This window comes from Podarcis filfolensis, assembly GCF_964270895.1.
Source record: "Podarcis filfolensis genome assembly, chromosome: 3".
In the NCBI taxonomy this organism is placed as follows: Eukaryota; Metazoa; Chordata; class Lepidosauria; order Squamata; family Lacertidae; genus Podarcis; species Podarcis filfolensis.
In genome coordinates this window covers 116,787,345-116,814,731 of record NC_139606.1, presented here as the reverse complement: position 1 = coordinate 116,814,731, position 27,387 = coordinate 116,787,345, and the positions used below count along the sequence as shown (strand labels likewise).

Genomic DNA, 27,387 nt, shown 5'->3' with positions numbered 1-27,387 from the left:
GAATGGTCTTCTGGAGCGGATTACATTCGACAACCAATGTTTGACTGTACTAGTTTTGTTTTGGTCAATTTTGGAAGAGTTAATCTAGCTCTGCAGATCTGGTTATTTCTGTATATTTTTTGTTTGCAAACACTGCCCTTAGCCTCCAGCAGGAATTTTTAGATTCTGGAAAGTTAATGCCAGGTTCTTCACTTGTGAGGCAATAATATTTCTAAAAGTATAGAAGATAAATTATTTCTAAATAAAATCACATTTTGTGTAGAGGTGCAGTTTCACTCTTGCAGAAGATGAGTGGGGGCATTTTAAAAACCAGTTTTGCAAATTAAAAACAGAGAGGAAAAATATATAAAAAAACTAATGCAAAATTAATAACATTCTGGGTACATATAGAAATTACGCAATTCTTGGTTTTCTATATCTTTTTAAAAAGATTGCCCATTCTTATTTGCAACATTTTCTTTTCTATTTAAAGAAAGGAACTATCCCTGATAGGTTTTCTCAAGTGTGTGGCTAGAGGGGAGAGAATTAGCCTCTTTTGTGTTTGGTTTGCTGACAGCCGTCTGGGTTTGGGGTTTTCTTGGTTGTAATTTTAGGTGAAGCACCTCCATGGACTCCTCTTTTAATTGGTTTCATCCTAGTAAGCGTGTCCAGTAAAGGAGAGCCCCGAAATCCATTTCCACGGGAGGCTCCTGTCAACTTCCTTTTAAATCCTGCCCCGTAAGCCTTCGTGCCTTACAGTTCATTGCCCCTGTTTCTTGCTGCTCCTGCAGCTGACAGACCTTGAGTTCACCAAGGTTTGCTTCTCTCAATTAAGATCCTTCCTGCTCTGCTATCTTGTCCTCTCCTCCATCTCCCCCTTCTGCCCTCTGGGCATCCAATCAAAGGACATTAAGTGTCCCAATTCATAACCAATTAAATGTCCTGTGCTTTAGACCTCCGGGCAGAAGTTACAAACCCATGGAACTTGGTGGGTAGACTGGATACAGTGGTCTCTCTGTCAGAACCACAGGCCAATGGCTTAAGGGGGGGTGTCACCCACAAAGCCAAAATTCTATTATTATTTTTATTATTATTATTTATTAAATGTGTACAGTGGATGCTCGGGTTGCAAACGTGATCTGTGTGGGATGCACGTTCGCAACCTGCAGCGTTCGCTGCGCGTCTGCGCACGCGCGGGTTGCGATTTGGTGCTTCTGCGCATGTGCGACCGCTGAAACCTGGAAGTAACCCGTTCCGGTACTTCTGGGTTTCGGCGATCCACAACCCGAAAAAACACAACCTGGAGTGTCTGTAACCCGAGGTGTGACTGTATACTGCTTTTGTAGATCTCAGGGCGTTGCACAACATAAAATTGCAATATAAAAAAGACGAAATGTATAATAAAAATTAGAACAAAACCACACCAGTAATTCCCGCCCCCGCCCCCCTTGCACAACACATTTAAAAGGGCATCGGACGTCAGAGTCAGCCTAATAATAATAATAATAATAATAATAATAATTTATTATTTGTACTCCACCCATCTGGCTGGGCTTCCCCAGCCACTCTGGGCGGCTTCCAAAAAAAATTAAAATACTGTAATACATCAAACATTAAAAGCTTCCCTAAACAAGGCTGCCTTCAGATGACTTCTAAAAGTCTGGTAGTTGTTGTTCTCTTTGACATCTGGTGGAAGGGCGTTCCACAGGCGGGCGCCACTACCAAAGGCCTGGCTGAATGGGAATGTTTTCGCCTAGCGCCTAAAGGCGTATAATGAAGGCGCCAGTTGAACCTCCCTGGGGAGAGCATTCCACAAACAGGGAGCCACCACAGAAAAGGCCCGTTATAGTTTTGCTGCCCTCCGGGTGATTTGTATCAGTTACACAAAACGAAGTGTAATTGCTTGCTTCTGCTTGTATTTGCATAATACAAGCTGCTGCCAGTCAAGGGGAGGTGCCATGCATTCTGTCCATTAGAAATCTCCTTTATGCAGAGCACCTTGAGGACTAGTAGCTGAGATTGTCAGGGTGATGAGTCTGCTGCCCAGTCCCCAGTTTGTCTGCCTGTGTGATGTGAATGTGAACCTAGCCCAAAGCTCAGCCCCAGGGATTGTCACAGCGTTCATTCTCACTGCCATGAAATACTTTTAGAATGTTCCGTTATGAAGACCTAATGGGTCTGCAAAGAGGGTATCGTAACTCTAAGCCCAGGCCGTTGTCCATCTTCCTTCCCCAAAATCCCTCCTTGACCAACCCTTTCCTGTGAAGTCTTTGACTCCCCCAAGTCAACGTTGTTGTTGTTGTTTAGTCGTGTCCGACTCTTCGTGACCCCCTGGACCAGAGCACGCCAGGCACTCCTGTCTTCCACTGCCTCCCGCAGTTTGGTCAGACTCATGCTGGTATCTTCGAGAACACTGTCCCACCATCTCGTCCTCTGTCGTCCCCTTCTCCTTGTGGCCTCCATCTTTCCCAACATCAGGGTCTTTTCCAGGGAGTCTTCTCTTCTCATGAGGTGGCCAAAGTATTGGAGCCTCAGCTTCAGGATCTGTCCTTCCAGTGAGCACTCAGGGCTGATTTCCTTAAGAATGGATAGGTTTGATCTTGCAGTCCATGGGACTCTCAAGAGTCTCCTCCAGCACCATAATTCAAAAGCATCCATTCTTCGGCGATCAGCCTTCTTTATGGTCCAGCTCTCACTTCCATACATCACTACTGGGAAAACCGTAGCTTTAACTATATGGACCTTTGCATCCTCTAGCTAATAAGAATAAGTGCACGCAACAAATAATTGCATCTTTGTAGTGCACGCCACACTTCACATGCCCTCTTCCAAGATTCTTTCCTTCCCGTTGCCTGGGGGGTGTATTGGGAGGGAAGGCCCATTGCGACCGTCAGGATCCCATCTGGTTTGCTGTGTTTCCACATGGGCGTTGGAGACTGTTGCCCCTTGGAAGTGGTAGGGCAGAAGGCAAGGAGACTGGCAGTTGATGAAGCCAGAGCTGACTAAGACGTGTTGTGTCCCTGTCCTCCACCTCATCATCATCATCATTTATTTATATCCTGCCCTCCCCAGCCGAAGCCGGGCTCAGAGCGGCTAACAACAGTAAAAATAACACAGTGTACATAAAATCACAATCAATTAATTGAAATACATTCTAAAATCAGCTCATTCTAAAATCAATTCAAAATCAAATTAATGGCAACCATTGGGCTAGAGTTCTATGAGGATTACAGAAGGAGGAGGTCAGACTGTGCCCTGGCCAAAGGCCTGGTGGAACAGCTCTGTCTTGCAGGCCCTGTGGAAAGATGTCAAGTCCCGCAGGGCCCTAGTCTCTTGCGACAGAGTGTTCCAGTAGATTGGGGCCACGACCGAAATAGCCCTGGCTCAGTTCTGCAAAGGCAACACTGAGGCAGGGGAAGAGGAAGCTGCCAGGCAGTTCCACCCTCTTAGACTGGTTGTCAATAAGAAGGCAGGCTGAGATTAGTTGGGCAGCGCCCCATTCGTCCTAATGGACGAACCACTGATGTGTATTATGTATGCATTCACACGCAGAATCAAAAGTAAGCATAGTCCCCAGACACAGACAGCAAGGCTGTGCATCTTGCCATGCTTTGGCTGATGCCATGGCACAATTCAATGTTAGCTTCACTTGGGGATAAGCTTTGCCATTGCTGTCGTTGTTCTGTAGACTGCTATCCAGCCTATCTCCAGCTCTTGTCCTGCTTGCAAGGGGGGAGAGCCATGCAAACATACTCTCCCCACACACCCCGCCTTTCTGTAAATTCAGTGCATAGATAAGATGGTATTGCCTGGAGTTAGTAGACCAGTGACCAAAGCCAGGTGGTATAGATCAGGGTGTACTTGGAAAACGCAGAGTTGCCACAGAGTCACTCCCTGGGCTCTTTCTGCTCCACCTGATGTCAGCCCTGCAGGTCAGAGGGAGCAGGTCTCGAACCAAAGCTGTTTTGCTATAACAAGGAAGGCCAGAGATCCCTGGGGCATTTCAGCACTCCAGGTACAACCAGATCCCTCTGCAGGCTCATTGTGGTCATTCTTGTTCCTTCACCCGGTACAATATTCCTCGCAGGTACAACATTCTGCAAGAGAGCCTCATCAAGCTAGTGGAGGCCTGCAATGACCAGTCGCATAACATGGACCGCTGGCTGAGCAAACTGGAAGCTTCCAACTGGCTGACTCACATCAAGGAGATCCTGACCACTGCCTGCTTGGCTGCTCAGTGCATCGACAGGTGGGACCCACTTTCCAGTTATCTATTTATTTATTTGCAGGTTTATAAGCAGTGTCACTGTCACCAAAGCGGTATGCAATAAGATAAGATCCAAGAGGTTGCAGACCCATTAAACATAAAGAAACAAACATGCTTCTACAATTACAAAATTATTATTCCGTAAAATGATTGGGTCACACTTCGGGGAGAGCATTTTCAAACAAAAAAGGGCTTCAGTGGTTGCCTGAATATCAAAATGCTAGGTGCTTGTCTAACTTAGGTTTGCAGCTGATTCCAGAAGGCTGGAGATGCAACACTAAAAGCCCCGTTTCTGGTGCATATTCTAAAAACGCACATGGGGAGCATGTTGTATGCTTAGCAGTGCCCCATTTGAGGAGTGCAGTTGCTGGGCAGGGATGTATAAGTCCTCAGGTCTGAAGTTGTTTGGGGCTTTGGAGATGAACTGCAGTTTAACGGAATGAGCCGCTCCAAACAGCTTTGCTTGTTTAGAACGTTAATAAAGAACATAAGAAGAGGATTGCTGCTGGATCAGATCAAAGGTCCATCTAGTCCTCTTATTGCAATCATAGCAGAATTTTCCAGGAAACTCGCTGGCGGTCACGGCCCCTGTTGTTTCTCTCCAAGAAACTGATATCCAGAGGTATGCTGGAATGTGGAGGCTCTGTCCACCTTTTGTGGCCAACAGCCCTTGAGAAACCAAAACATCTCCTCAATAAATTTGGCTAACAAACATTGGGGGTTGTTATTCTGGGGCAGCCGGTAAGATCTTGCCCACCTCTGGCCTCCAGAAGGTTTCCTGCCAGAGAACATGGACCTTGGGCTGAAAAAGTGTTCCCGCCCCTGCAATATGTTGTCTATGCATATGCCAGCTCAGTATGTTTGCCTCCCTTTCTCAACCTTCCTCTGGCCCTTTCCTAGGGAGGGAGCATCTGTCCTGGTCCATGGGACTGAAGGCACAGATTCGACACTACAGGTGACCTCGCTGGCTCAGATCATCCTAGATCCCAGATGCAGGACCATCCGCGGTTTTGAAGCTCTGGTTGAGAGGGAGTGGCTGCAGGTAAGAGCTGACGAATTGCTAGTTCCTGGATGCAGTGAGGAGCCCACAGTACGAAGTACGCTGCCCAGAATGTTGTTGTTAAGTCGTTTAGTCGTGTCCGACTCTTCGTGACCCCCTGGACCAGAGCACACCAGGCACTCCTGTCTTCCACTGCCTCCCGCAGTTTGGTCAAACTCATACTGGTAGCTTCGAGAACACTGTCCCACCATCTCGTCCTCTGTCGTCCCCTTCTCCTTGTGCCCTCCTTCTTTCCCAGCATCCAGGGAGTCTTCTCTTCTCATGAGGTGGCCAAAGTATTGGAGCCTCAGCTTCAGGATCTGTCCTTCCAGTGAGCACTCAGGGCTGATTTCCTTCAGAATGTAGAGGTTTGATCTTCTTGCAGTCCATGGGACTCTCAAGAGTCTCCTCCAACACCATAATTCAAAAGCATCAATTCTTCGACGATCAGCCTTCTTTATGGTCCAGCTCTCACTTCCATACATCACTACTGGGAAAACCATAGCTTTGACTATATGGACCTTTGTTGGCAAGGTGCCCAGAAACAAAAGGGCAAATTCATGGGCGAGAGGTCTGCCATTGGCTGTTGGCTGGGACAGCTGCCGCCCCCTTCCCTCTTAGCAACCCTGTAGGTAATCCTGATCAAATCCAGATTTGATTTAGATCAAATCAATTTAAATCACGGTTTAAATCGCTAGTCAGTAAGACTTGATTTAAACCATGTTTTTACAGAAAGACTAATTCTTGCTGGTATAATATAAATATTTACAACCGGAGGAAGGTTTAATTTTCGGAATAATAAATTTTCAGAGTAGTTTTTACAGTTACAGTCAAAAATTACTGATTTGGTTATACTATTAGAAAGACATAGATAATTATGAAATTATTGTGAGGTTTAATAAGTTAACTGTTTACATTTGGGCAACTTTTCTGCTGTACTTTATTGGAAGGAGAAGAGTAATCATTTCCTTAATAACAATTTAAACAATTTATTTTACTAAAACAACATTCTAGAATATGTATCCATGTTTGTTAACTGATGGGGTTAAACAATTTTTTATTTTTATTTTTAAAAACTTAGACTGAGTTTTAGCACACATGAAAAACTTAAAACAAATCCTTATTTCCTGATGGGTAGCCTTTGGACTATAACGTAACGTAAACAGAAAACTATAGAAATCTGATTTAAATTTTAAAAATCTGTGTGTGTGTGTGTGTGTGTGTGTGTGTGTGTGTTTAAATCATTGATTTTTATCCACCCTGATCCTGATGCCCCCCCAGGAAATGGTACCACCCACTTTAGGAACCATTGCTTCAGATTATTTATGCGAAAGGTAAAAGACACAAGTGTCAACACCGATCCTTTGGGGACTCCACTTTCTGTGCCCATCCTGCCAAATGGGAGAAGAGTCCATTTATCCCCATCCTGGGCTTCCTTCTTCTTAACCAGCCCCTGATCCCGAAGAGTTACTGGCGTTTGAATTCAACATGCCACATTCACCTCCCTCCTGCCCGCTTGGCAGCTTTGCGCTTGACTGTACCCCCTCCGGTGCATTCGCTCGTGGTGAGATGTGCTGCGACATTTCTTGCAAAACAATCACTGGCTGGAAAACCGTGGCCTGCATCCCTGCGCTGGCCCTCCTTTCTGAGCAACTGCTGACTCGCGGCAGTCAGCTCGAAGCGCCTCACTTTTTGCCCCTTGTAACAAAACATTAAGCGACCTGCACGAGACGCATCCATGCACGTCTGGGTTGACGTTTTAATCTGTCAAAACGGAGGCTTGTAAGGGGAAACGACTCGGATGCATATAGGCGCACGTTTAGCTAGCAAGTGCACGACCTGCTTCAGAAAATTGAAAAGACGTGTGCAGCACAGCGGGGAGCTACTAGTGTGTGAACAGGAAGCGCTAACTGCAGAAGACTGGCAAGAGAAGCCCGACGGCAGGATCAGATCGAAGGTTCAGCTAGTCCAGCTTCCCATCGCCACCCAGTGGCCAGCCAGATGCCCTGATGAAAGCCTGAATGCAACAGGACTCTTCACCACTTGGCACTCCTAGTAGTTGGCATTCAGGCGCATACTGCCCCCAAAGAGGAGGAAGAACACATCCATTGTGGCTAGTGGCCATTGTCGACATGCGGAGGGCCGGAAAGCCAGTTGACAAGCCCCAGCTGTGCCATCTCCATCCATCGGCCCGTGCTCCAACGTAAATCAGCAACCCGGACTACGCACACAGAATAGGCGTGAGGCTTGTGAAGTCATACATTAACTACAGATTTATTAAACATAAATCAGAACAAAGAAACATGTCGTCTCTCTCTCTCATGTCGTCTCAGAGAGAACAGCAAAAGCTATACACAAACGGAAGTTCCCAGGAACCTGGGCCGGAATGTAAACAGATATGTGACACGCAACAATCTCATGCTAACTACAGATTTATTAAACATAAATCAGAACAAAGAAACATGTTGTCTCTCCCTCTCTCATGTCGTCTCAGAGAGAACAGCAAAAGCAAAACTATACACAAACGGAAGTTCCCAGCAAGCGGTGCTGGAATGTGACACGCAACAATCTCATGCCTGTTCCTTAAGGTGGAATGGAAATGTCAACACCTTTTACATCCATGAATTTGCCTAAGCCTTCTTCCAAAGCCATCCTAGTTGTTGGCCATGACTGCATCAAGTTGGAGCAATTTCCACTCTTTTAAGTAGCTCCAGCTGTCAGCTGCCTCTGGGATGTTCACAAAGGGGGGCGGGGATTAAGAGCCCTTCCTGTTTGATCCCCAGTAGTTGGTATTCTGTGGTACACTGGTTCTTGCTCTGGAGGTTCCACTTAGCTGTCACCGTCCCTTTTGACTTTGAATAAACCTTACAGGTATTTCCACTTCTGGGGCATTTTTCCATCAAGGGTGGTATCCAACAAAGTCACTCTACTAGCTGAAGGACATCTGGCTGCAGCATCAGACTCCTCCACTCTTTTCAACACATGCACCTCTTAAATCTATTCTGGATGTTCACCCAGTTCTGCAGAGCAGATCTGCGGAGGGTGCAGGGAGAGAGGGAGGAGAAGTTCCATGATGGAGGCAGAAATCCTTGCACTTCTAGCAGAATGACTGTGGCCACCTTAACGATCAACCATCACATAACCCCTACTGTATCCTACTGTAACTAAGCCTGCAATTGAAATAAATGCACATTCTTCCTCCAGTTACTCACGACTCTATACCTGGCCTCTGTTTGCTCCCCGGACTTAAATTGTAAGCTCCTTGTGGGCAGGGACCTGACCCATTACTGTGATTTGGAAAGTGCCACGCACTTTTCTGCTTATGCATAGAATTTCCTCTCTGCAACCCAGCAAAAAGACATACTGTATTTTTTGCTCTATAAGACTCACTTTTTCCATCCTAAAAAGTAAAGGAAAATGTGTGTGCGTCTTATGGAGCGAATGCAGGCTGCGCAGCTATCACAGAAGCCAGAACAGCAAGAGGGATTGCTGCTTTCACTGCACAGCGATCCCTCTTGCTGTTCTGGCTTCTGAGATTAGAATATTTTTTTTTTCTTGTTTTCCTCCTCCGAAAACTAGGTGCGTCTTGTGGTCTGGTGCGTCTTATAGAGCGAAAAATACGGTGCTATACGGGCACTCTTTCCATCAGAATTCTTTGTTTTTTAGGCTTTCCATGTTACAGATTTTTAAAAGAACTCTTTCCTAGCTGTACCCTTTGCTCTGCCTAACGAAAGACCCTCTCTCTATTTATTTTTTGCCCCTGCAGGCCGGCCACCCATTCCAGCAGCGCTGTGCCCAATCCGCCTACTCCAACAGCAAGCAGAAGTGGGAGGCCCCCGTCTTCCTTCTCTTCCTAGACTGCGTCTGGCAGATCCTCCGCCAGTTCCCTTGCTCCTTCGAGTTCAACTACCACTTCCTGATCATGCTCTTCGAGCATTCGTACGCCTCCCAGTTCGGCACTTTCCTGGGCAACAATGAAAGCGAAAGGTAGGTGAGCTTTTTGCTTCTGGGGTTCCATGAGGCAAAGAGGGAGGGCTGTCGGCATCCTATGCAGTCTCAGTTGCGCTCGGCACCGTGGATGAGAAAACACGAAGAGATGTAGGGGTCTAGGCAGTCTCAGTTGCACTGTGCAATATGGATGAGGCTCATAATGAGGAATATACAAGCCTCTTGGCAGTGGCATAAAAGGCAATCAATAAATCAATCAATAAATCAATACAGTGGTACCTCGGGTTACAGACACTTCAGGTTACATACGCTTCAGTGAGCCAGTGTGGTGTAGTGGTTTAGAGCGGGGGACTCGTAATCTGGGGAACCGGGTTCGCTTCCCCGCTCCTCCACATGCAGCTGCTGGGTGACCTTGGGCCAGTCACACTTCTCTGAAGTCTCTCAGCCCCACTCACCTCACAGAGTGTTTGTTGTGGGGAGGAAGGGAAAGGAGAATGTTGGCCGCTTTGAGACTCCTTCGGGTAGTGATAAAGCAGGATATCAAATCCAAACTCCTCCTCCTTCAGGTTACAGACTCCGCTAACCCAGAAATAGTACCTCGTGTTAAGAACTTTGCTTCAGGATGAGAACAGAAATCTCGCAGTGGCGGCACGGAGGCAGCAGGAGGCCCCATTAGCTAAAGTGGTGCTTCAGGTTAAGAACAGTTTCAGGTTAAGAACGGACCTCCGGAACGAATTAAGTACTTAACCTGAGGTACCACTGTAATTATGATCATCACTGATTTATTAATCAATTGCTTACATCCAGTAATCTTCCTTTTTTATTTTTACTGAGCTTCTGAGCTAGTTTAGAGTTTTGCTTTGTAGGATATCGGGTGACTAGCAGGTAGTGAACCGCCGAGTGGTATACAAATGAAATAAATAATCATAACAGTGTGTGGGCCTGGATTTTTGTGCAAAGCCTCCGTATTTATATCTCGGAGGTGACCTTGAACTGTATAATAACAACCCGGTAATCCACACGCACTTATGTTTCCCACCACAAGGGGGAAGCCGTGCATCATGTTGCTGGGCAGTGTTGCAGAAACATCGCTTTTATTTGCACAGAGGAGCAAAGAGGCACATTTTCTAAATTTCTACATTTGCAAAACAGGCTTTACTGGCTTGCTCTTCATTGGCCCCTGCGAGAGTTCCCTCATACCTGCCTTTGGCTTATTCAGGAGCACGTGATCTACTGTTTTCCCTGGGGTCAGTGTTGGTATCCAGAGTTTGTTGCTCCCTTGATTCCATGGGAATTTAGTCAAAGGCAGCATGAAGGTCTCTTGTTTCTGCCTTCTCACATGCCCTGTACAGAGAGTGTGTGTGTGTGTGTGAAAGAGAGATCCATCTTCCTCTAGGTTGTTTGCAAATTTGCAGAGAAATTAGAGGAAAGATTTGGCAAGAAGCCGGTGACTCCCATGCTTTCTGAACCCTTAGGCTTGACTTAGTGAAGGGAGTTGATGTTTTTTATGCTCAAAAGAGACATGTGGCTGACGGCTGGTCTCTTTGCCAGGTGTAAGCTCAAGCTGCCCCAGAAGACGATGTCCCTGTGGTCCTGGGTGAATCGGCCGGAAGAGCTCAACAGATTCAAGAACCCCCTCTTTGAGGCCAACAGCCTGGTCATCTGGCCTTCTGTGGCACCGCAGAGCCTGCAGCTCTGGGAAGGTAGGTCGTAGAGAGGTTCTTTGATCTGGTGCAATTTGCGGATGCCCAGGTGGTGGCAGTGGCTGGCAGCAAGTTCTGCCTGCTTAGACTGGTGTGCTAGCTGCCCCCTTTCTTTGTGAAAGGAAGATATTCCTGGCCATAGTCAGGCACCCGTGCCTTAACATCATCACAGAAACATCTGCCTTTGGTCATTCCCTAAGTTGGTGAGGCTCATTTGACAACAGTGAGAAACCGAGTCTTTTGTGTCATCGGCCCAGTCCTCTGGAACTCTCTGCCACTAGATATTCAGCAGGTGCCTTCTGTTCCTGCTTTTAAACACCTGCTTAAAACTCGTCTATCCTGCCAGGCCTATGCAGGCAGTTAATAATACCCAACGGTTCATTGATGTCTATTTTAAGCTTTCTATGGTTTTATTGTCCGCTTTTGTTGCTTTAAACTGCTCCAATATGTGTGGTTTTTTTAACGACACAGTACTATACAATTTTTTTTGTAAATAAATAAGATGCCAGCATGTTGCCCCTGGGCACTAGTGTGCCTGCCTTTGCCCGCAGAGGATCTCGGGAAGTATCCTCTCAAAAATCCACAATGCGTGAGAATCTTCCTGCCCAGTTCCTGTTTGCACTCACTCAGCCTCTCCTGCATTGAGCACCCAGTCAACACAGTCACGTTTCATTGGATGCCAGGATTAGATGCCCACCCAGCCTTCTATTCCGAACAGAGTTAGAGTGGTTAGAGTGTTCAGACTATGACCTGGGAGACCCGAGTTCAAATCCCCATTCAGGCATAATGTTCGCTGGGTGACCTTGCACCAATCACTGTCTCTCACCCTTACAGGGTTATTGTTAAAGGCGAAATGTGGATGAAAGAAGATTTATATATCACCCTTTACACAGGTGGTTTACGATAAAAACTGGTCAAGAAGAATACAATTAAAAAGCCACAACCCGTTAAAACACACACAAAAATCACTAAATGCCATTTGTTAATAGCAGTAGCAATCTGGTCTCCTGAAATAAAATTACTTTCCCAAGTACAGGAAACTGATCCTACTTTAGTCTCCAACCTTTTTTTTTTTTTTTTTGGTCTTCATCTTAAAAACTACTCCCTTTTGGTCTTCCAGATTGCTGTTTCTACATCTTACCTATTTTTTTTTTTTGTGTCCTCCAGTTGCTTCCATTCCCTCACCCCTGTGCCCCAAGACACAGTACAACATAGCTGTCAACTTTTCCCTTTTCTTGCGTGGAATCCTATTCGGAATAAGGGAATTTCCCTTTAAAAAAGGGAAACGTTGACCGCTATGTAGTACAAAGACTTAAGTTCACAGTCTAAAGTTTTGGCACGTTACATTTTGTGTGTTATTCCATATCTCTCAATTGTCTGAGAAAAAAAAAATCTCTCCCACACCAGGTGTCTTCCTGCGCTGGAACCGGTCGTCCAAATTCCTGGATGAATCCTACGAAGAAATGATCAACATCATCAAGTACAATAAGGAGCTGCAGGTGAAAGTCAACCTGCTGAGGCGGCAGCTGGCCGAGCTGGAGACGGACGACACCACACAGGAAGATGGAGTGCCAGAGAGCCCCTGAGGCTTCGCCAGGCTCCCTGCCGCGGGCCAGATTGTCCCCCTTTCTCTGTCGGGCAAGTCGCCCCCACACACTATAAAGCACTAAACCCTCCAAGACTTGCATGCGCTCGACCTCCTTTCTGGTGCAGTCGAGTCGAACATTCCTCCCCCTACACACACATTGTTTTTATTATTATTATTATTATTGCATCTCAGTTCCTCACTTGACACTATTTTCTCCCCCTCTCTCACCTCCCCCCTTCTGTTTGGAATGGCGGCATTTCTCTTTTGTTTACAGGAGAAGACTCTTGATTTAATTCAGCCGACTGTCCTCTCCCGGCAGCTCTTGCCACCTCTAATAAATGGTGTGTACAGTTCCAGTGTCAGCGCTAGCCGCTCCCGAACCTCATCCCCCGTGTGGCATTCAGCAGGGGGTGCCTTTTGGTCTTTTGACTTGAGAGAGGTTTCATTCATTCAGGACTTGATGGGCGTCTTGCGCTCTTTGCGTGGCCTGAGAAAGGCTGTCTTGATGACGCGTCTATCCTGCTTCTCCCAAACGCATGGGTTTTAGTTTTTTATTTTGTTCCTGGGCTAGACAGCGTGCTTCAGCTTCATCCCAAATCCAAATAGCATCTTTCCGTGCTTGTCATTGTAGCACACAGACGGTAAACGTGGAGATGATCTCTCGCAAAAGGCAGGGACTCCTTTCCACCACTTTCCTTGGGTGCCTCCTACACCATCCTGAAATCTTAATTTGGCTATCTGAATGGGCACAAGATAAAATGTATGGTAGAGCCCTTTAAGGACCGTACCACTTCACGCTATGGGGGAGGGGGGTGTTGTTGGAAGGTTGCCCATTGTGTTTGCGGGAGAGTTTGTTCTTAAGCCCTGCATGTGGAAAGTGAGAATGGCTTGCCAGCTTTGCATAAACGGAGAAGACCAAAGACCCACCTAGTCCAGCATCCCGTTTTCTCACAGTCTGATGCCTCCGGGAAGCCCCCAAGTAGGAGGTGAGTCCAACGGCCCTTCCTGCTGTTCTCCCAAAGCGAGTGACGTTCAGAATCCTGTTTGCTGGCCTCCCACAGGCACCTGGGTGGCCACTGAGAACAGGATGCAGGACTAGATGGGCCATTGGCCTGGTCCAGCAGGCACTTACAGGATAGGTGCTAAGCAAATCATTCCTCGAGTGCAGCTTTGGCTATCAGCTTACGTTGCAGAACGTTTCCTGCATGCCCCCCTGAATCTTTCCTAGGGGTTCCCCAAACCTTGGGATCCGATTTAGGGAGGGCTTCGGGGGGGCGGTTCCTGTTGCGCAAGCAGGAAACCTTGCTCCGAAGGGACAGGGCAGCTAAACAACCCCCAGGGAATGTTTCTGCTGCGGAGGAAGCATCCAAACTGATGGTCCTCTCGCTTGCTCCCAGGAGCGGCTGATCTACCTGCCTCAAACCAGCCTTCACCAACTTGGTGCCCTCCAGATGTTTTGGACTCCCATCATACCCCCAAGAAATTGTAGTTCTGGAGGGCGCTCCGGGTTTGTGAATGCTGGTGAGGATCTCGGCTCTGAAGATCAGCAGGCGTCCCATGTAGGAAGAAGCATGCCAAAATCATGGCTCCATAATCTCCCGAACTTGATCGTTGCATATGTTATTAATAGGAAGAAAACGGAGGTTAAGCCATGATGGCAAGTGTGCTTTGCAAAGCCTTATCCTAATGCCATGAAATCTTAAGACTTGCTCTGTGGGCCATGAAGCCCAGGATTCAAAAGCTTCCAAGTGGAGTAACGGAATTCCAGCCCACCCAGCTGAACAGGGAAGCCCCTGAGTTTGCTGTCTGGGATAGATTCCGAATATCTGCTAGGCTTGCCGTTCCCAGCTGGTCGCCTGTATTCAGCTTAGCTCGCACGTGCAGTCAGTTTGGCGTGGGTTGAGCTCTCTTCTCTGATCCTGTGGATCTAAGGCCTGCTCATGGAATCAGGATCTCCAGATAACCATCTCCTCTGCTGTGTGTGTCTTTGCACCTGCTCATCCTTTGGCAATGGGTGACTAACGCTTGGTGTGGCCGCTGCCGTCGCGTCTTATTGTGGAACCTCGAGTGAGTCAAAGCCTTTTGGAGAACGTTGCTGTGCTTTTTGGCTGTGCGGTTTGAATATATATATATTATAGCTCCTCCTGTGGCTTGAAATCTTTGCCACCCTTTTCAGGTGGCTGTGGCCTAGATGCTTTTTTCTGACTACCATCTATACAGCTGCTTTTCCTCATAGTATTGAAATGCTTTTATGGCCTGCTTCCACCCCACTTCCTGCAGACTCCCAATCTCTTAACCCTCTCCTCCTCTCATACGGCCCCTCCTCATCTGAAGTGGTGTGAAATTCCTCAAGCCCCCTCTCTGGATAATTGCCTCCTCTTGCCATGGGTCCCAGCCAAACTGACAACTGTTGCTTCCCTCACAGAACCAGGACACCAAATGTTTGCTGGGCAGCTGAACACATCGCCGCATCAGCTCGGCCATTTGCTGTCAGGGCTTCCCTCCCACCCCAACAGATGCAAAAGATGATTGGATCTGACACGAGGCGCTTTTGCGAAACCGGTGATTCACTGCAAACCAATATTTTTATGGTGCTGAAATACAGGTTCTGCTGTCGCCTACTGAGCTTGGCAAAGGGTTTCCTGAAGAGGTTACAACTTGTTCCTCTTTAGAACTTGCCGCTGCCCGGAGGGCGATATTCTAAATCTGGAATAGGCAATCGACGGTTGTTACCTGACTTGCATATCTCCCCCATTCTGTCTCTTGGAGGGGAGGAATCCCTGCACTTAGGGACTGTGTCATTGCCATTCCCAATAGCACACATTTCTGTCCTTGGAGAGGGCAAGCACATCCTGGGCTAACCAGCTACAGCCCCTGTCGGTGCTTGCAATGAACACTCCATCCCAGGTCTTTTGGCATGGACAGAGCACTGGGCAGAGAGGCAGGGATTTCTCTTATTTGGGTTGGTGAAAGGAGAAGGCAGTCCTACCTTCCCCCAAGCCGCAGGGAGGAGCTCAGAGCTGCTGGGCACCATCAAAGTCTTTGCCATGTAGGCCTGTAGACACCTTCCCTTGGCTTTGCATCACATTGCAGTGTAACAGGGACAGACCTGGTTGAAAATGCGCCGTGTTAGTGGTTTTCTTTCCAGGGGAAAGAGTAAAATCTCAGGGTAAAAGGATGCTCAGTTTGAGTGCATTTGCTGTTAGCTTCAGCTTGTGTTCTCTTCCGTTAGACCCCCCTCCCCAAGGATGGGGGTTCCTGTGACTTTCCAGGGGGACTCCCCAAGCCCCATTAGCCCTAGCCAGCATGTCCAGTGGTCAGGGGTGAAGGGAGCTGTATCCCAAAAACCTTTGGAGGGCCATAGGTTCCTTGCCCCTGCCCTAGTTGCATCCTAGCTCTGTCCCCACTCGGCTTCAGCCCTGATCTATGGGGCATCATCCTTATGCTCCCAGTCTCTTTCAGTTTTGGGCAATAAACTGGAGGAGAATTGGAGCCCTTATAGACACAGGTTTCTCTTCAGATCGTATAAATCTTTCGCCTTTTACTTATAGAAACATTTCAGTTTCTGGAGGCCTAAGAAAGATCAAACCTAATTCCAGAACTGGTTTCAGTTTCAGTCCCTTCTCAAATTTGCCTGGTTTTGAAATTCTTCTTCTTCTTCTTCTTCTTCTTCTTCTTCTTCTTCTTCTTCTTCTTCTTCGTGCTTATTCTTAAAGGATTTTTTAAAAGCTCGTTCATAATCTTTGAAGGCTGGCACTGCATGGTTCTTAATCTCGATTGCACTGTTTGAAAACAGCTAATCTTTTGGTGCTTTTAATTTTTTTAAGTATCTGGTTAAAGGGAGTTGTACATACAGTCTGTAATATTATTATTATTATTTTATTTTATTTTTATTATTCCATGTTGTTTGCTTGGTTTTGAAACTGTTTGGTGAATGTTGCCAGCCAAAGCATTAATCATGTTGATTCCAGTTGTTAGAAGCCCATGTGAGTTTCATTGGGGCAAAGGATCTTGGGATTGCCCGGGACTCCCCTGAAGGCATCTTTTCCAAGTGCATTTCTACACTACAAAGAATTCTGGGAATTGTAGTCCTGGGAGATGGTTGGGAATTCTTCCAGATGTATTCCAAAAAGCCTTCACAGAATCAAAGTTCCTAATGATTGGACCTGTCATAAATCCCCTCTCCCATTTTTATTTTTCTGTATATATACATAGGTGTTGGTTAAAAATTGGTGTGAGGACACCAAAATCTGCTTGGCTGCTTGTTTTGGGAAGTGATTATTTCTCACCCAGCTAAAGCAGTAAAGCTGCATTTTCTTCCTTTCTTTCTTTGATGCTGTTGCAACGGGTGACATGAAATTATGCTACTGATAATTTTTTTCCTCAAGTTCACTACTGTACCAAGAATGATATTCAGCTACATTTGCTCAGAGTAGGCCCACTGAAATGAATGAACACGGCCAAGTTAAGACCATTAATTTCAATAGGTCTGCTCTTGAGTAAAGTATAGCTTAATACCACCCCAAATCTTCAACCTATTTCTGATGGATGATATGAGTTATGGGCTCGGTGAGTTACTGTGAAAACAGAGAAAAGCTATTTTTGAGTAGTCAAATTCCTAACTGTCTAGCTGTACATCTCCCTCCTTGAATGCTTGCATCTGAAGAAATTGGTGAGCTTGCTGTGATTGATAGGTGTCAGATTCTTGCCATGTTGCAGATGTGTTCCTGTTCCGATTTTCACTTTGTCGGGTCCCCCTCTTTAAATGTTTTGAAGTTACGGCTTCTTCCTGGCATTCAAGAAGACTCTGCTACCTTGATTTTTGAAATTAGCACACGTTTCGGAAACAACTCGTTCCCTTGTTGGATCAATCCATATTCTTCTACCACGTGGTTCTCTGAACCTCTGCTGTTCCAAAGTAAGAAGCCTGGGTAGCTGCTTACTTTTCAAGTACTTGGCATTGTGATGTACCCTTGCTGGACCATGATTAATGTGCTTAGCAGAAATGCTCGAGAGCTTTAAATTTGGCCCACGTTGCTTTGCAATGGTTGTATCAGCTGGATACATCCCTGCTGGTGTGGCTAACACTTGAAATTGTGTGAGGTTGCACAAATGCCCAGACCCGAATGTTGATGGAGAACTCGCCAAATTCACTGCGTCACCAACTGTACTTTGCCAGAGGAAGATCAGGATAGCAGAGGGGGAAGGCAAGGTCTCACATTGGGTTCCTGGGACCGGGGAAGAAGGAAAGACTTCGGCAATGATGGAGCCAATCACTTATTCCACTTGTGTCCATGGGTGATATGAGTTATGGGCTCAGTGAGTTACTGTGAAAACAGAGAAAAGGGATGCCTGCTGAAAGCTTTGCTCGAGGCTTCCCAAACTCCTGGTGCCGGTCCTCCTCTTAAATTTGGGAGCTTGTGCAACCTTCAAAATGCAAAGCCTTTTAAGTAATCCTACTCGCCAGAGCATGAGCCAGGTGGAAACCTATAGCTACCCCTGCTACCCTTACCTCCAGCCAATATCTCTCATATCTTAATTATTCTGTTGGGTGCTCTTGAGAAAGGTAGAATGTAGGAAGCCATGGTCGACCTTCCAAAGGGAAACACTTTTGTCGTAGATAGTTTGCATCGAACGCTGAACATTTCTGATTGTACCCAAGCTTTACTGTTTCCCATGTGGCTTGGGGTGCCTGGATGTAGTGACCCTACCCTTCAGCAGCACATAGGACAGCCCCACAAGTGTGTACACAGTTTGCCAAAAATGACTTGATTTTGCACGTACAGTAGTGGGCATTGCACCTTTTACGGGGAGGGCTGCAGTTTGATTGTATTTGGGACTGAGCATTTTCTTGAATGTGGCAATCTTGTTTTCAAGTGCACTACTGTCTGTTGTCTCCTCCATCTCTCTTATTTAATGGCATATTGGCGCCTTGATGCTTTCTTAAGCCTTGCAAAAGAAAAAAAGAAAAAGCAGTGCTTTTCTTTATAAAGCAGGAAAACTCCAGTATATTAGCAGATCTTTGTGCAGCGGAGTAGAACCATTGTAGCCTACTGTACCACACTGTGTCTGTTAACGATTTACAAACTAAGTTGTAACTGCATCTCAGTCCTAAATGTGGGCCTTCTGCTGCTTCTGAGTTTTCATTTTTCAAGCGAACCAAACCTGGGAGCATCTGGGGGAAATCGTGCGCTCGCATGCTGGAGAATGTTTGCCGTTTTCTGTACAGAATCTGGAAACGCTGTTACATGGCCTTTTGTCAGAGAGGGGGAATAAATTTTAAAAAGAGAGTGGGGAAGGGGTTGAAGTTTATTCGTCTGTTTTAGGAAAGCTGCAGTGGAAAAATAGCTATCAACTTTGCTTATAGATTTGTGGGTGTAGCGTAAATGATCTCAATTAAAATATTTAAAGACTTTTTTTGCTACACTTGTATCTTTCTTGTCTGCCTTTCCAGTGTCATTTATTTTATGAAATTTACGAGGAATTCGCATTCAAACTGATTTACCCATGCAGATAAGATCATTGTGTTACCAACTCCTGGAGATTCACTCCCTCCCTCCCCACACTTTCTAAATATATCCTGCCTTCTGGGAGAAACCATTTGGATCAGTATTTTTTTACTCCTTTTCAGCCATAACTGTCTCTAAGCCAGGCATAGGCAAACTCAGCCCTCCAGATGTTTTTGGCCTACAACTCCCATCATCCCTAGCTAACAGGACCAGTGGTCAGGGATGATGGGAATTGTAGTCCCAAAACATCTGGAGGGCCAAGTTTGCTTATGCCTGCTCTAAGCAGTTCACATCAACAAGGCCAACAAGTATAGGTAGGGTTGCCATATTTCAGAAAGTAAAAACCAGGACAGCCTGAAAGCTGTTGAGCTTTTTTTCCTAGGCAAATCACAAAACTATTGTCCTTTTTAAGGAAATCAATGAGAAATCCAGACATATGGCAACCCTAGTAATATTGCCCCCAATAGTAATGGATCCAGAATACCAGTCGCTGATGCTGGCATTCAACAATGGTACCTTTTGGCTCCTGCCTCTGCACCCCTGAAAGGTGGTGGTAACAAAAGCCAATATTGGGGGCAGATGATGCTCAGAGTCCTCTCCTGAGCTCAACAAATGTTCCTCAAGCTGCTATGAGCAAGAGAGAGAGAAAGAGCTATGAATCAGGAAGCCCCTAGTTCCAAATCTCAGTACAACCATGAACTCAGTAGTGGTGTAGGAGAGCTGAAAAAAACAACATCATTGGCAACCAATGCACTCCTTTGATTTTGGATAGTACATGGGTAAAAGGTAAAGGGACCCCGACCATTAGGTCCAGTCATGACGGACTCTAGGGTTGTGGCGCTCATCTCGCTTTACTGGCCGAGGGAGCCGGTGTACAGCTTCCAGATCATGTGGCCAGCATGACTAAGCCGCTTCTGGCGAACCAGAGCAGCGCACAGAAACGCCATTTACCTTCCCTCCAGAGTGGTACCTATTTATCTACTTGCACTTTGACGTGCTTTTGAACTGCTAGGTTGGCAGGAGCAGGGACCGAGCAACGGGAGCTCACCCTGTCGCGGGGATTCCAACTGCCGACCTTCTGATCAGCAAGTCCTAGGCTCTGTGGCTTAACCCACAGCACCACCCGCGTCCCAATACATGGGTAGACGACGTCTAAAAATTCCTGGACACAAATTTTCATAGCCTCCTTGAGCTATGGCGGCTCATTTCGCATAAGTAATGTATTTAGCATTAATTCTGGAAGCGCATACTCAATTCTGACCAAAACTAAACCTGCTATTGCGTAATATACATCAGGAAGCTGTGCCTTGGGATAGATGATAGGAGAAACGAACCTGGGCTTGATCTTAAGTGGCACCCAAGACCTGATGCAAAATGCTGAACCAATTGGGTATGGTGAATACAGTGCTATCAAGTTCAGCACAGCATGGTGGACTGTGTACTCTTTGACTTGCATAGCAATATACCGTATTTTTTGCACCATAACACTCACTTTTTTCCTCCTAGAAAGTAAGGGGAAATGTCTGTGCGTGTCATGGAGCGAATGCCTACGGGTGGCATGCCTACGGATTTTCCTCTAAAAACTACATGCGTGTTATGGTCGGGTGCGTGTTATAGAGCGAAAAATACGGTACCTCCGGCATGCCCTTCTCTGTCTCTTCCTCTAGGATTTGTATCTGGAAATAAACATACCCCACCAAGTCTCTCCATTTCCACCAGGTTTCTGTTACATTCACCAAAATCTCCCTTGAAATCAAGCTCACTCATTTTGGCTTATAGGTTTCTAGTATTTGCACAGTAGAACCTATACTGTACATGACGTGTTGTTTCCCAATGTCTCTACCACCTGTGTTTTTGCCCATGAGCGTAAGCATCTGGGAAGTGTGGTCTTTTCCAAAGACAATTCTCCATCTTGGTGGAAGGGAGTATGGGAGAAACGAAAGCAAGCGATCGAAACAAATGCAGCGATGGTGCAAGAGCAAGCCCAAAACATCTGTGTCGCGAAATGCAGCAGCGTTCCTTTATGATACTGGCTTGGTTTGAAGCTGAACTTTCTTCCCCCACTCCCAAAAGAGAAATTGTCTGTGCAAATAAAGAAGTTGGTAGACCTGCTGACTCCCGCTTCAAAAGTGACAACTGACTAGATCAGTAAGGTAGGTTGTATAAAAGAGTATTGGGAAATGCTTCATAATGAATTGAAAAAAAATGTTTAAAATTACTTTCTAAAAAAAACCAGAGTCCTTTCTGTTGGGGGTAACTCAGACTGAAATCCCCAGGTATCAGAAAAGGTTATTTATTTAGGTATGCAACAACTGAAGCCCGCGTTTTGTTAGCCCAGAAATGGAAAGTGAGCGAGGTCCCAACTAAATAAGATTGGCAACTTAAATTGACAGAATATGCACAACTTGCAGACTTAACATATAGAATAAGAGAGCAAGAAGAACATATGTTTAAAGAAGATTGGAAAACGTTTATTGAATATATGGAAAATAGCTGTGTACAGCACAAAATGCTGGCAACATTAAGTTAAGTTCAAGAGTGTAAGTAATCTTTGACGGATGCAAACCAATTGGAATAGTTTTTGTAAAATATGTAGGGATGGAAGAGATGCAAAATGAACCATGGAAAGAGAAGGAGAGTCACTGATATGTATGTACAGTAAAATGTTTATTTGAAATCGTAAAACAAAATTTAATAATACATTATATATATATATATATATCCCTCACAGTGAGGGAACTGCCAGAAGGCCCTCAGAGCTGGACCTCAGTGTCCGAGTTGAACGATGTGGGTGGAGACGCTCCTTCAGGTATACTGGGCCGAGGCCGTTTATGGCTTTAAAGGTCAGCACTAACACTTTGAATTGTGCTCGGAAAAGTACTGGGAGCCAGTGTAGGTCTTTCAGGACCAATGTTATATGGTCTTGGCGGCCACTCCCAGTCACCAGTCTGGCTGCCACATTATGGATTAGTTGTCGTTTCCGGGTCACCTTCAAAGGTAGACCCACATAGAGCACATTGCAGTAGTCCAAGCAGGAGATAACCAGAGCATGCACCACTCTGGCAAGATAGTCTGCGGGCAGGTAGGGTCTCAGCCTGCGTACCAGGTGGAGCTGGTAAACAGCTGCCCTGGACACAGAATTGACCTGCGCCTCCATGGACAACTGTAAGTCCAAAATGACTCCCAGGCTGCGCACCTGGTCCTTCAGGGGCACAGTTGCCCCATTCAAGACCAGGGAGTCCTCCACACCCGCCCGCCATCAGCCCTTGTCTTTGTGAGAACCCAAGCCTGTGGAGCATAGGAAGCAGCCTCCTACCAAGTCATACCACTGGTACACCGAGGTTAGTATTGTCTACACTGACCTGCAGCAGCTCTCTGGTCTTTTCCAACCTTGCCTGGAGATGCCCAGGACTGAGCCTAGGAGCTTTTTGCATGCGAAGTGGATGATCTGCCACTGGGCTATGGCCCTCCCCTGAGCTGTGAACATTTTCTGCATTTGGTGGGGAGGGGGAAATGATATTCAATGGTTAGCAGTGAGAGCAAGCAGGTTTTAAGATACAGTCATACCTTGGGTTACAGACGCTTCGGGTTGCGCAATTTTGGGTTGCGCACCACGCCGAATCCAGAAGTACCGGAATGGGTTACTTCTGCGTTTTGGCGCTTTGCACGTATGCAGAAGCGCCGAATCGCAACCCGCATGTGCGCACAAGTGGAGCTGTGGGTTGCGAACATGCTTCCCGCATGGATCATGTTCGCAACCCGAGCATCCACTGTAGTCTGGAAAAGTGTGCCTTTGTAACACATATCTTCCATACTTCTGTGTGTGAGAGGGAGTTGCGTTCAATCTATCGTAGCACCAGTATTCTCTGCATCCAGAACACTGCTATTCTTCCATCTCATCAACAAACCATCAGGTCTATGAAATTTGGAAAATACTACTTGGCACAGAATTGTAAATCCTCTACTGTTTTGTTGCCCGTGCAAAGTCAGTTCCAGGCAGGTCCGAAATAAAAATGGGTAGAGAGGAGAATTAATTAGCTCTGTGAAAAGCTTTTTAATTCCTCCCCTAAAACAAGGAGAGAAAAATAGCAGCAAGCCTAGGGAAGGCGTAAAGCGACTGCCTTCTGGAACAATTCTGCAATGTTTCTTTTTGTCTAGTTCAAAAGGCTCATTAAGGTAATTCCTGTTTTTGCTTCTGGCTCTCAGACTTGCTTTTCCTCCTAGCCAATGCAAGTCATTACTTCCTCCCCCTGAAGGGAAAATCGGGACTTGTGAACTCTTGCACCGCCTTAAATTGCAGGAGCATCTCTTATCGGACAAATCTAGTTTGCAATGCCCTTTTTGGGTGAAGAAGGTGGCAACGCCCAACATCTTCCCATAGGGTGTGTGAGAACTTCAGAGCTTGTGAAGGCTTCATTTACAAAGACTTTTATTTATTACTCATTTGCAGCAGCTTCCCAGGGTGGTAGCAGTGTTAGGCCACATCAGGACCATATATTTATAGTATTATAATGCCAATTTAAACAGTCATGGCTTCCCCCAAAGAATTCTGGGAGCTGTGGTATGCTAAGGGTGTGTGGAGAGTTGATAGGAGGACCCCTAAATTCCCCTCACTGAGCTATACTTCCCAAGCGTGGTTCAACATTCAATCCCTCTTCATGACTCTGAAAATTGTAGCTCTCTGAAAGGAATAGGGTTCTCTTAAGAACTTTCAGCACTCTTAACAAACAAGAGTTCCCATAATTATTTGGATGAAGCTTTATTCATGTCTATGCTATGGCCATTTGAACTGCCTACTGTAAGTAAATGAATTGCCCTTTCCTGATCTTTCTTTATTACTGTTTCTTTGATATACCCAAATAATACAATTTGGGAGTTATCCGGGATCGCCCTCTTTCCCTGACACACATAGAGACTAAAGTTGATATCTTCTAGTGATTGAGATTGCTTTTAGCAGTGAAACAAAGGCTATACGTGTATATATACAGTGGTACCTCGGGATATGAACGGGATCCGTTCCGGAGCCCTGTTCGCATCCTGAACGCAACATAAGCCGTGACGGTGCGTCTGCATGTGTGTGGGTCGCGTTTTGCCGCTTCCGAGCATGCGCGTGACATCATTTTGAGCGTCTGCGCATGTACGAGCGGCGAAACCTGGAAGTAGCACGCTCTGTTACTTCCGGGTTGTCGCGCAGCGCAACTCGAACGCGCTCAACCCAAAGCACATTCAACCCGAGGTATGACTGTATATGCCCTTATTTCATAAAAAAAATCAATGCAGTTTATGACAAAAATACATAAAACCATACAAAAAATTAAGGACACATCAATTATCCATTGTAGCAATATAGTACAGTGGACGCTCAGGTTGCAAACGTGATCCGTGCAGGAGGCATGTTCACAACACGCAGCGCCACGTCTGTGCACGAGTGGCTTGCGATTCGGCGCTTCTGTGCATGCGCGAGCACTGAAACCCGGAAGTAACCTGTTCCGGTACTTCTGGGTTCAGTGCAGTGCGCAACCCAAAAACACACAACCTGAAGGGTGTGTAACCCGAGGTGAGGCATCTGATCAAGGCCTGTATTTTAAAAATGAGCTTAAAGATGTTTTTATGCCAGGCAGAAGACCAGCTGGCTAAAAGACTGGCATATGTTTATCCTCCTGGACAAAGGCCCCCCTGATTTATTTATAGCAGGAGCCAAAATTCTCAAAGTTGTAAAAAGGGAATTACAGGCTGAGAGCAAAGGTTACTAGGTTACTGGCCCTACAGAATACAATCAAGCTGCAAAAGCACTAATTAAGAGTTGGTAAATAGTAGGATTCATTGTTTAACAAAATATAATACCATGTGTCTCCCATTAGAGACTTGAGCCACAGGTTAAAGGGCAAGAGCTAATGGGAAAAGCAGCTGGCCAGGAAAGGGGGGTTGCTTTTGGAAAGTGTTTTTTACTAAGTTCCTTTTTTACTTAGAAAAGGCCTTTGCTTCTAAAAATCTATATATGTTATGTATGAAATATATTGGCTTAAATGTAATTATGCAAAGGATTTAGAAAGTAATAAATGTTAGATTCTTATGTTAGATTCTTATTTCATAGAATCATAGAATCATAGAGTTGGAAGAGACCACAAGGGCCATCGAGTCCAACCCCCTGTCAAGCAGGAAACACCATCAGAGCACTCCTGACATATGGTTGTCAAGCCTCTGCTTAAAGACCTCCAAAGAAGGAGATCTTTCATTGATGGTGTGTGAGAATGTGAACCCAAGATCTCTGACCTCTGTTTAAGATAAAAATTTAAAACCATTAGCCATCTGTTTTGGAGGGCAAAAGGGCAAGAGGTGATCTGGTAATTAAGGTGCCTTGTTGAGGCAAATGTAAGATATATGGCTACTTGTTTGCCATTTATAGATAGAAGGAAATATAGCTCTTTGTCTCCCATAAAAGGTAATAGGAAATGGGTGTATCTTTTATGATTGGTTCTAGCAAACAGCCAATAGGAATTTCAACCAGGCTGATTGGACAGAGGCAGCCAAAGGAGGAGCAAGGGGGCTGGGCTGAGGAAATATAAGTGCTGACCATCAGGGCTGGAGGGGGCAGAGCTTTGGTAACCATATACCACTGTGTCTCTCATTTATTTGTCAGACAAATAAATTATTATTTTAATTTCTCTATTGCTGCGTTGAATATTTCATTCCAGCTAAGCGTTAACCACAAGCAGGGTGCTACAGAGGTATGACTGTATTCTTAATTACATATATAGGCCTGGCTGAATAGATGGGTTTTCAAGTGGTTAAAAGGAGGAAGAGATGGTGCCTGTTGAAGCACCAGTGGCAGAGAGTTCTACAAGACTTGCCTGATGACACCAAAGGCTTTGTTCCTTGTTGGGAAATGAGCCTCACCAACTTGGAAAATGACCAGAGGCGCTCTTGCAGATAATCTCAGTGTTCGGTCTTTTAAGACCACACCTGCCATGATGCACAATACTTTCTGCCCCCGATCTTACTATATATGCAAAGCTTTTCTAAACTGCTGCATATTTAAAATATCAAAGCACCATACAAAAGCACAAACATAAAACAGTGTGATAAAAGCAGAAATCTTGTATCAACAGATATTTCTGTAATCTGCATGCATACATGCATAATTAGGTTGCATTCCTAGCCCCGCTTTCCCAAGAGTAGGCTAAATACCAAACTCTGGGATTTAATTGTGAGCAGACACTGACAGGACTGCACTTGTTAATCAGTTTAAACTAATCAGATTCATTTAAGATTTCTTTAATTGAGTGACAGCTCTGCCTCATGCTTCTAATGACACACTTGTCTCCAAAAGCCTCTTGCCACAATAAATCTGCAATTTTATTATCAATACAGATGCTGCTGTAGTCTTCAAAGCGCTGGAAAATACTGCTTTTTTTCTTCTTCTATTGCTCAGCAAGTATTTTAACAACTCAGTCCTGCAGATGTCTGCTTAGAAGGCAGTGCGATAGGCTAATGTTTGGCCTCTCCCTCCTCATGTTTCCACACTTTTGCAACAGGGGGTTAATCATACTGTTCTGTGTCACAGGATCTCTGTACGGCTTACAACAATGTTTGTGAAGCAATCCTGGCGCTCTGAATTGCTGCATCAGTGTGAAGTACTGTATCCATCCCTGGATGCAAAAGTCAAAAGGAAAATGTGCTGAGGTAAGAAGCGGCTGGCTCTCTCTACTGGTTTCCATTTTGTGTGTGTGTGTCTTTTGTATTGAATTATGCTAGTGTCGTTTCTGATGGATGAGGTAGGGTGTTTGAATGTGTGGTCACAGCTGGCAAAATATGCTGCTTTCTTCCCATTTGCTTTCAACCTTTTATTGTTTGGGTGCTCCCCTCCTGGCCCACAAAATGCAACGATGAGACAAGCACTAAGACAGGCACAGACAAACTCGAGCCCTCCAAATGTTTTGGGACTACAACTCCCATCATCCCTAGCTAACAGGACCAGTGGTCAGGGATGGATGGGAGTTGTAGTCCCAAAACATCTGGAGGGCACTAAAATGTCTAAAATATAGGACAACACAGAAATGTTAATCTGAGAGGGGAAGGAAGAGTAGGAGGAGAAGGTGGCTGGATCGGGTCCAAAGCCCATCTCGTCCACCACCCCATGTGGCTCAGGACCCTAATTCCCTGAGGACCGCCTGCAGTAGTGAAGTGTGGGTTGCCAGGGCAAGGCAAGTATTGCATCCCTTAAGGCAAGCATAGGCAAACTCGGCCCTCCAGATGTTTTGAGACTACAATTCCCATCATCCCTGACCACTTGTCCTGTTAGCTAGGGATCATGGGAGTTGTAGTCCCAAAACATCTGGAGGGCCGAGTTTGCC

The 27,387-nt window shown here is 45.8% G+C and overlaps 2 protein-coding genes and 1 long non-coding RNA gene across 6 annotated transcripts in view; all 3 read left to right on the top strand.

Annotated features, from left to right (window-relative positions):
- MTMR9 (myotubularin related protein 9) overlaps window positions 1-18,939 on the top strand; it is a 32,907-nt gene extending 13,968 nt beyond the window's left edge. For all 4 annotated transcript variants that reach the window (XM_083605239.1, XM_083605238.1, XM_083605237.1 and 1 more), the window contains exons 7-11: window positions 4,067-4,228; window positions 5,147-5,288; window positions 9,052-9,272; window positions 10,785-10,936; window positions 12,344-18,939. In XM_083605239.1, the coding sequence (XP_083461365.1) occupies window positions 4,067-4,228; window positions 5,147-5,288; window positions 9,052-9,272; window positions 10,785-10,936; window positions 12,344-12,522 (856 nt within the window). In that variant the 3' untranslated portion in view covers window positions 12,523-18,939. The remainder of the gene's footprint in view (window positions 1-4,066; window positions 4,229-5,146; window positions 5,289-9,051; window positions 9,273-10,784; window positions 10,937-12,343) is intronic.
- Window positions 12,211-27,387, top strand: part of LOC310758647 (L-threonine 3-dehydrogenase, mitochondrial-like) — a 40,647-nt gene continuing 25,470 nt past the window's right edge. Inside the window, exon 1 of the mRNA XM_083605455.1 lies at window positions 12,211-12,223. The gene's annotated coding sequence lies outside the window, so the exon portion shown is untranslated. The remainder of the gene's footprint in view (window positions 12,224-27,387) is intronic.
- Window positions 22,676-26,745, top strand: LOC310758980. Its single transcript, XR_014546147.1, has 2 exons — window positions 22,676-23,831; window positions 26,598-26,745. It is a non-coding gene; the product is annotated as an uncharacterized lncRNA (long non-coding RNA).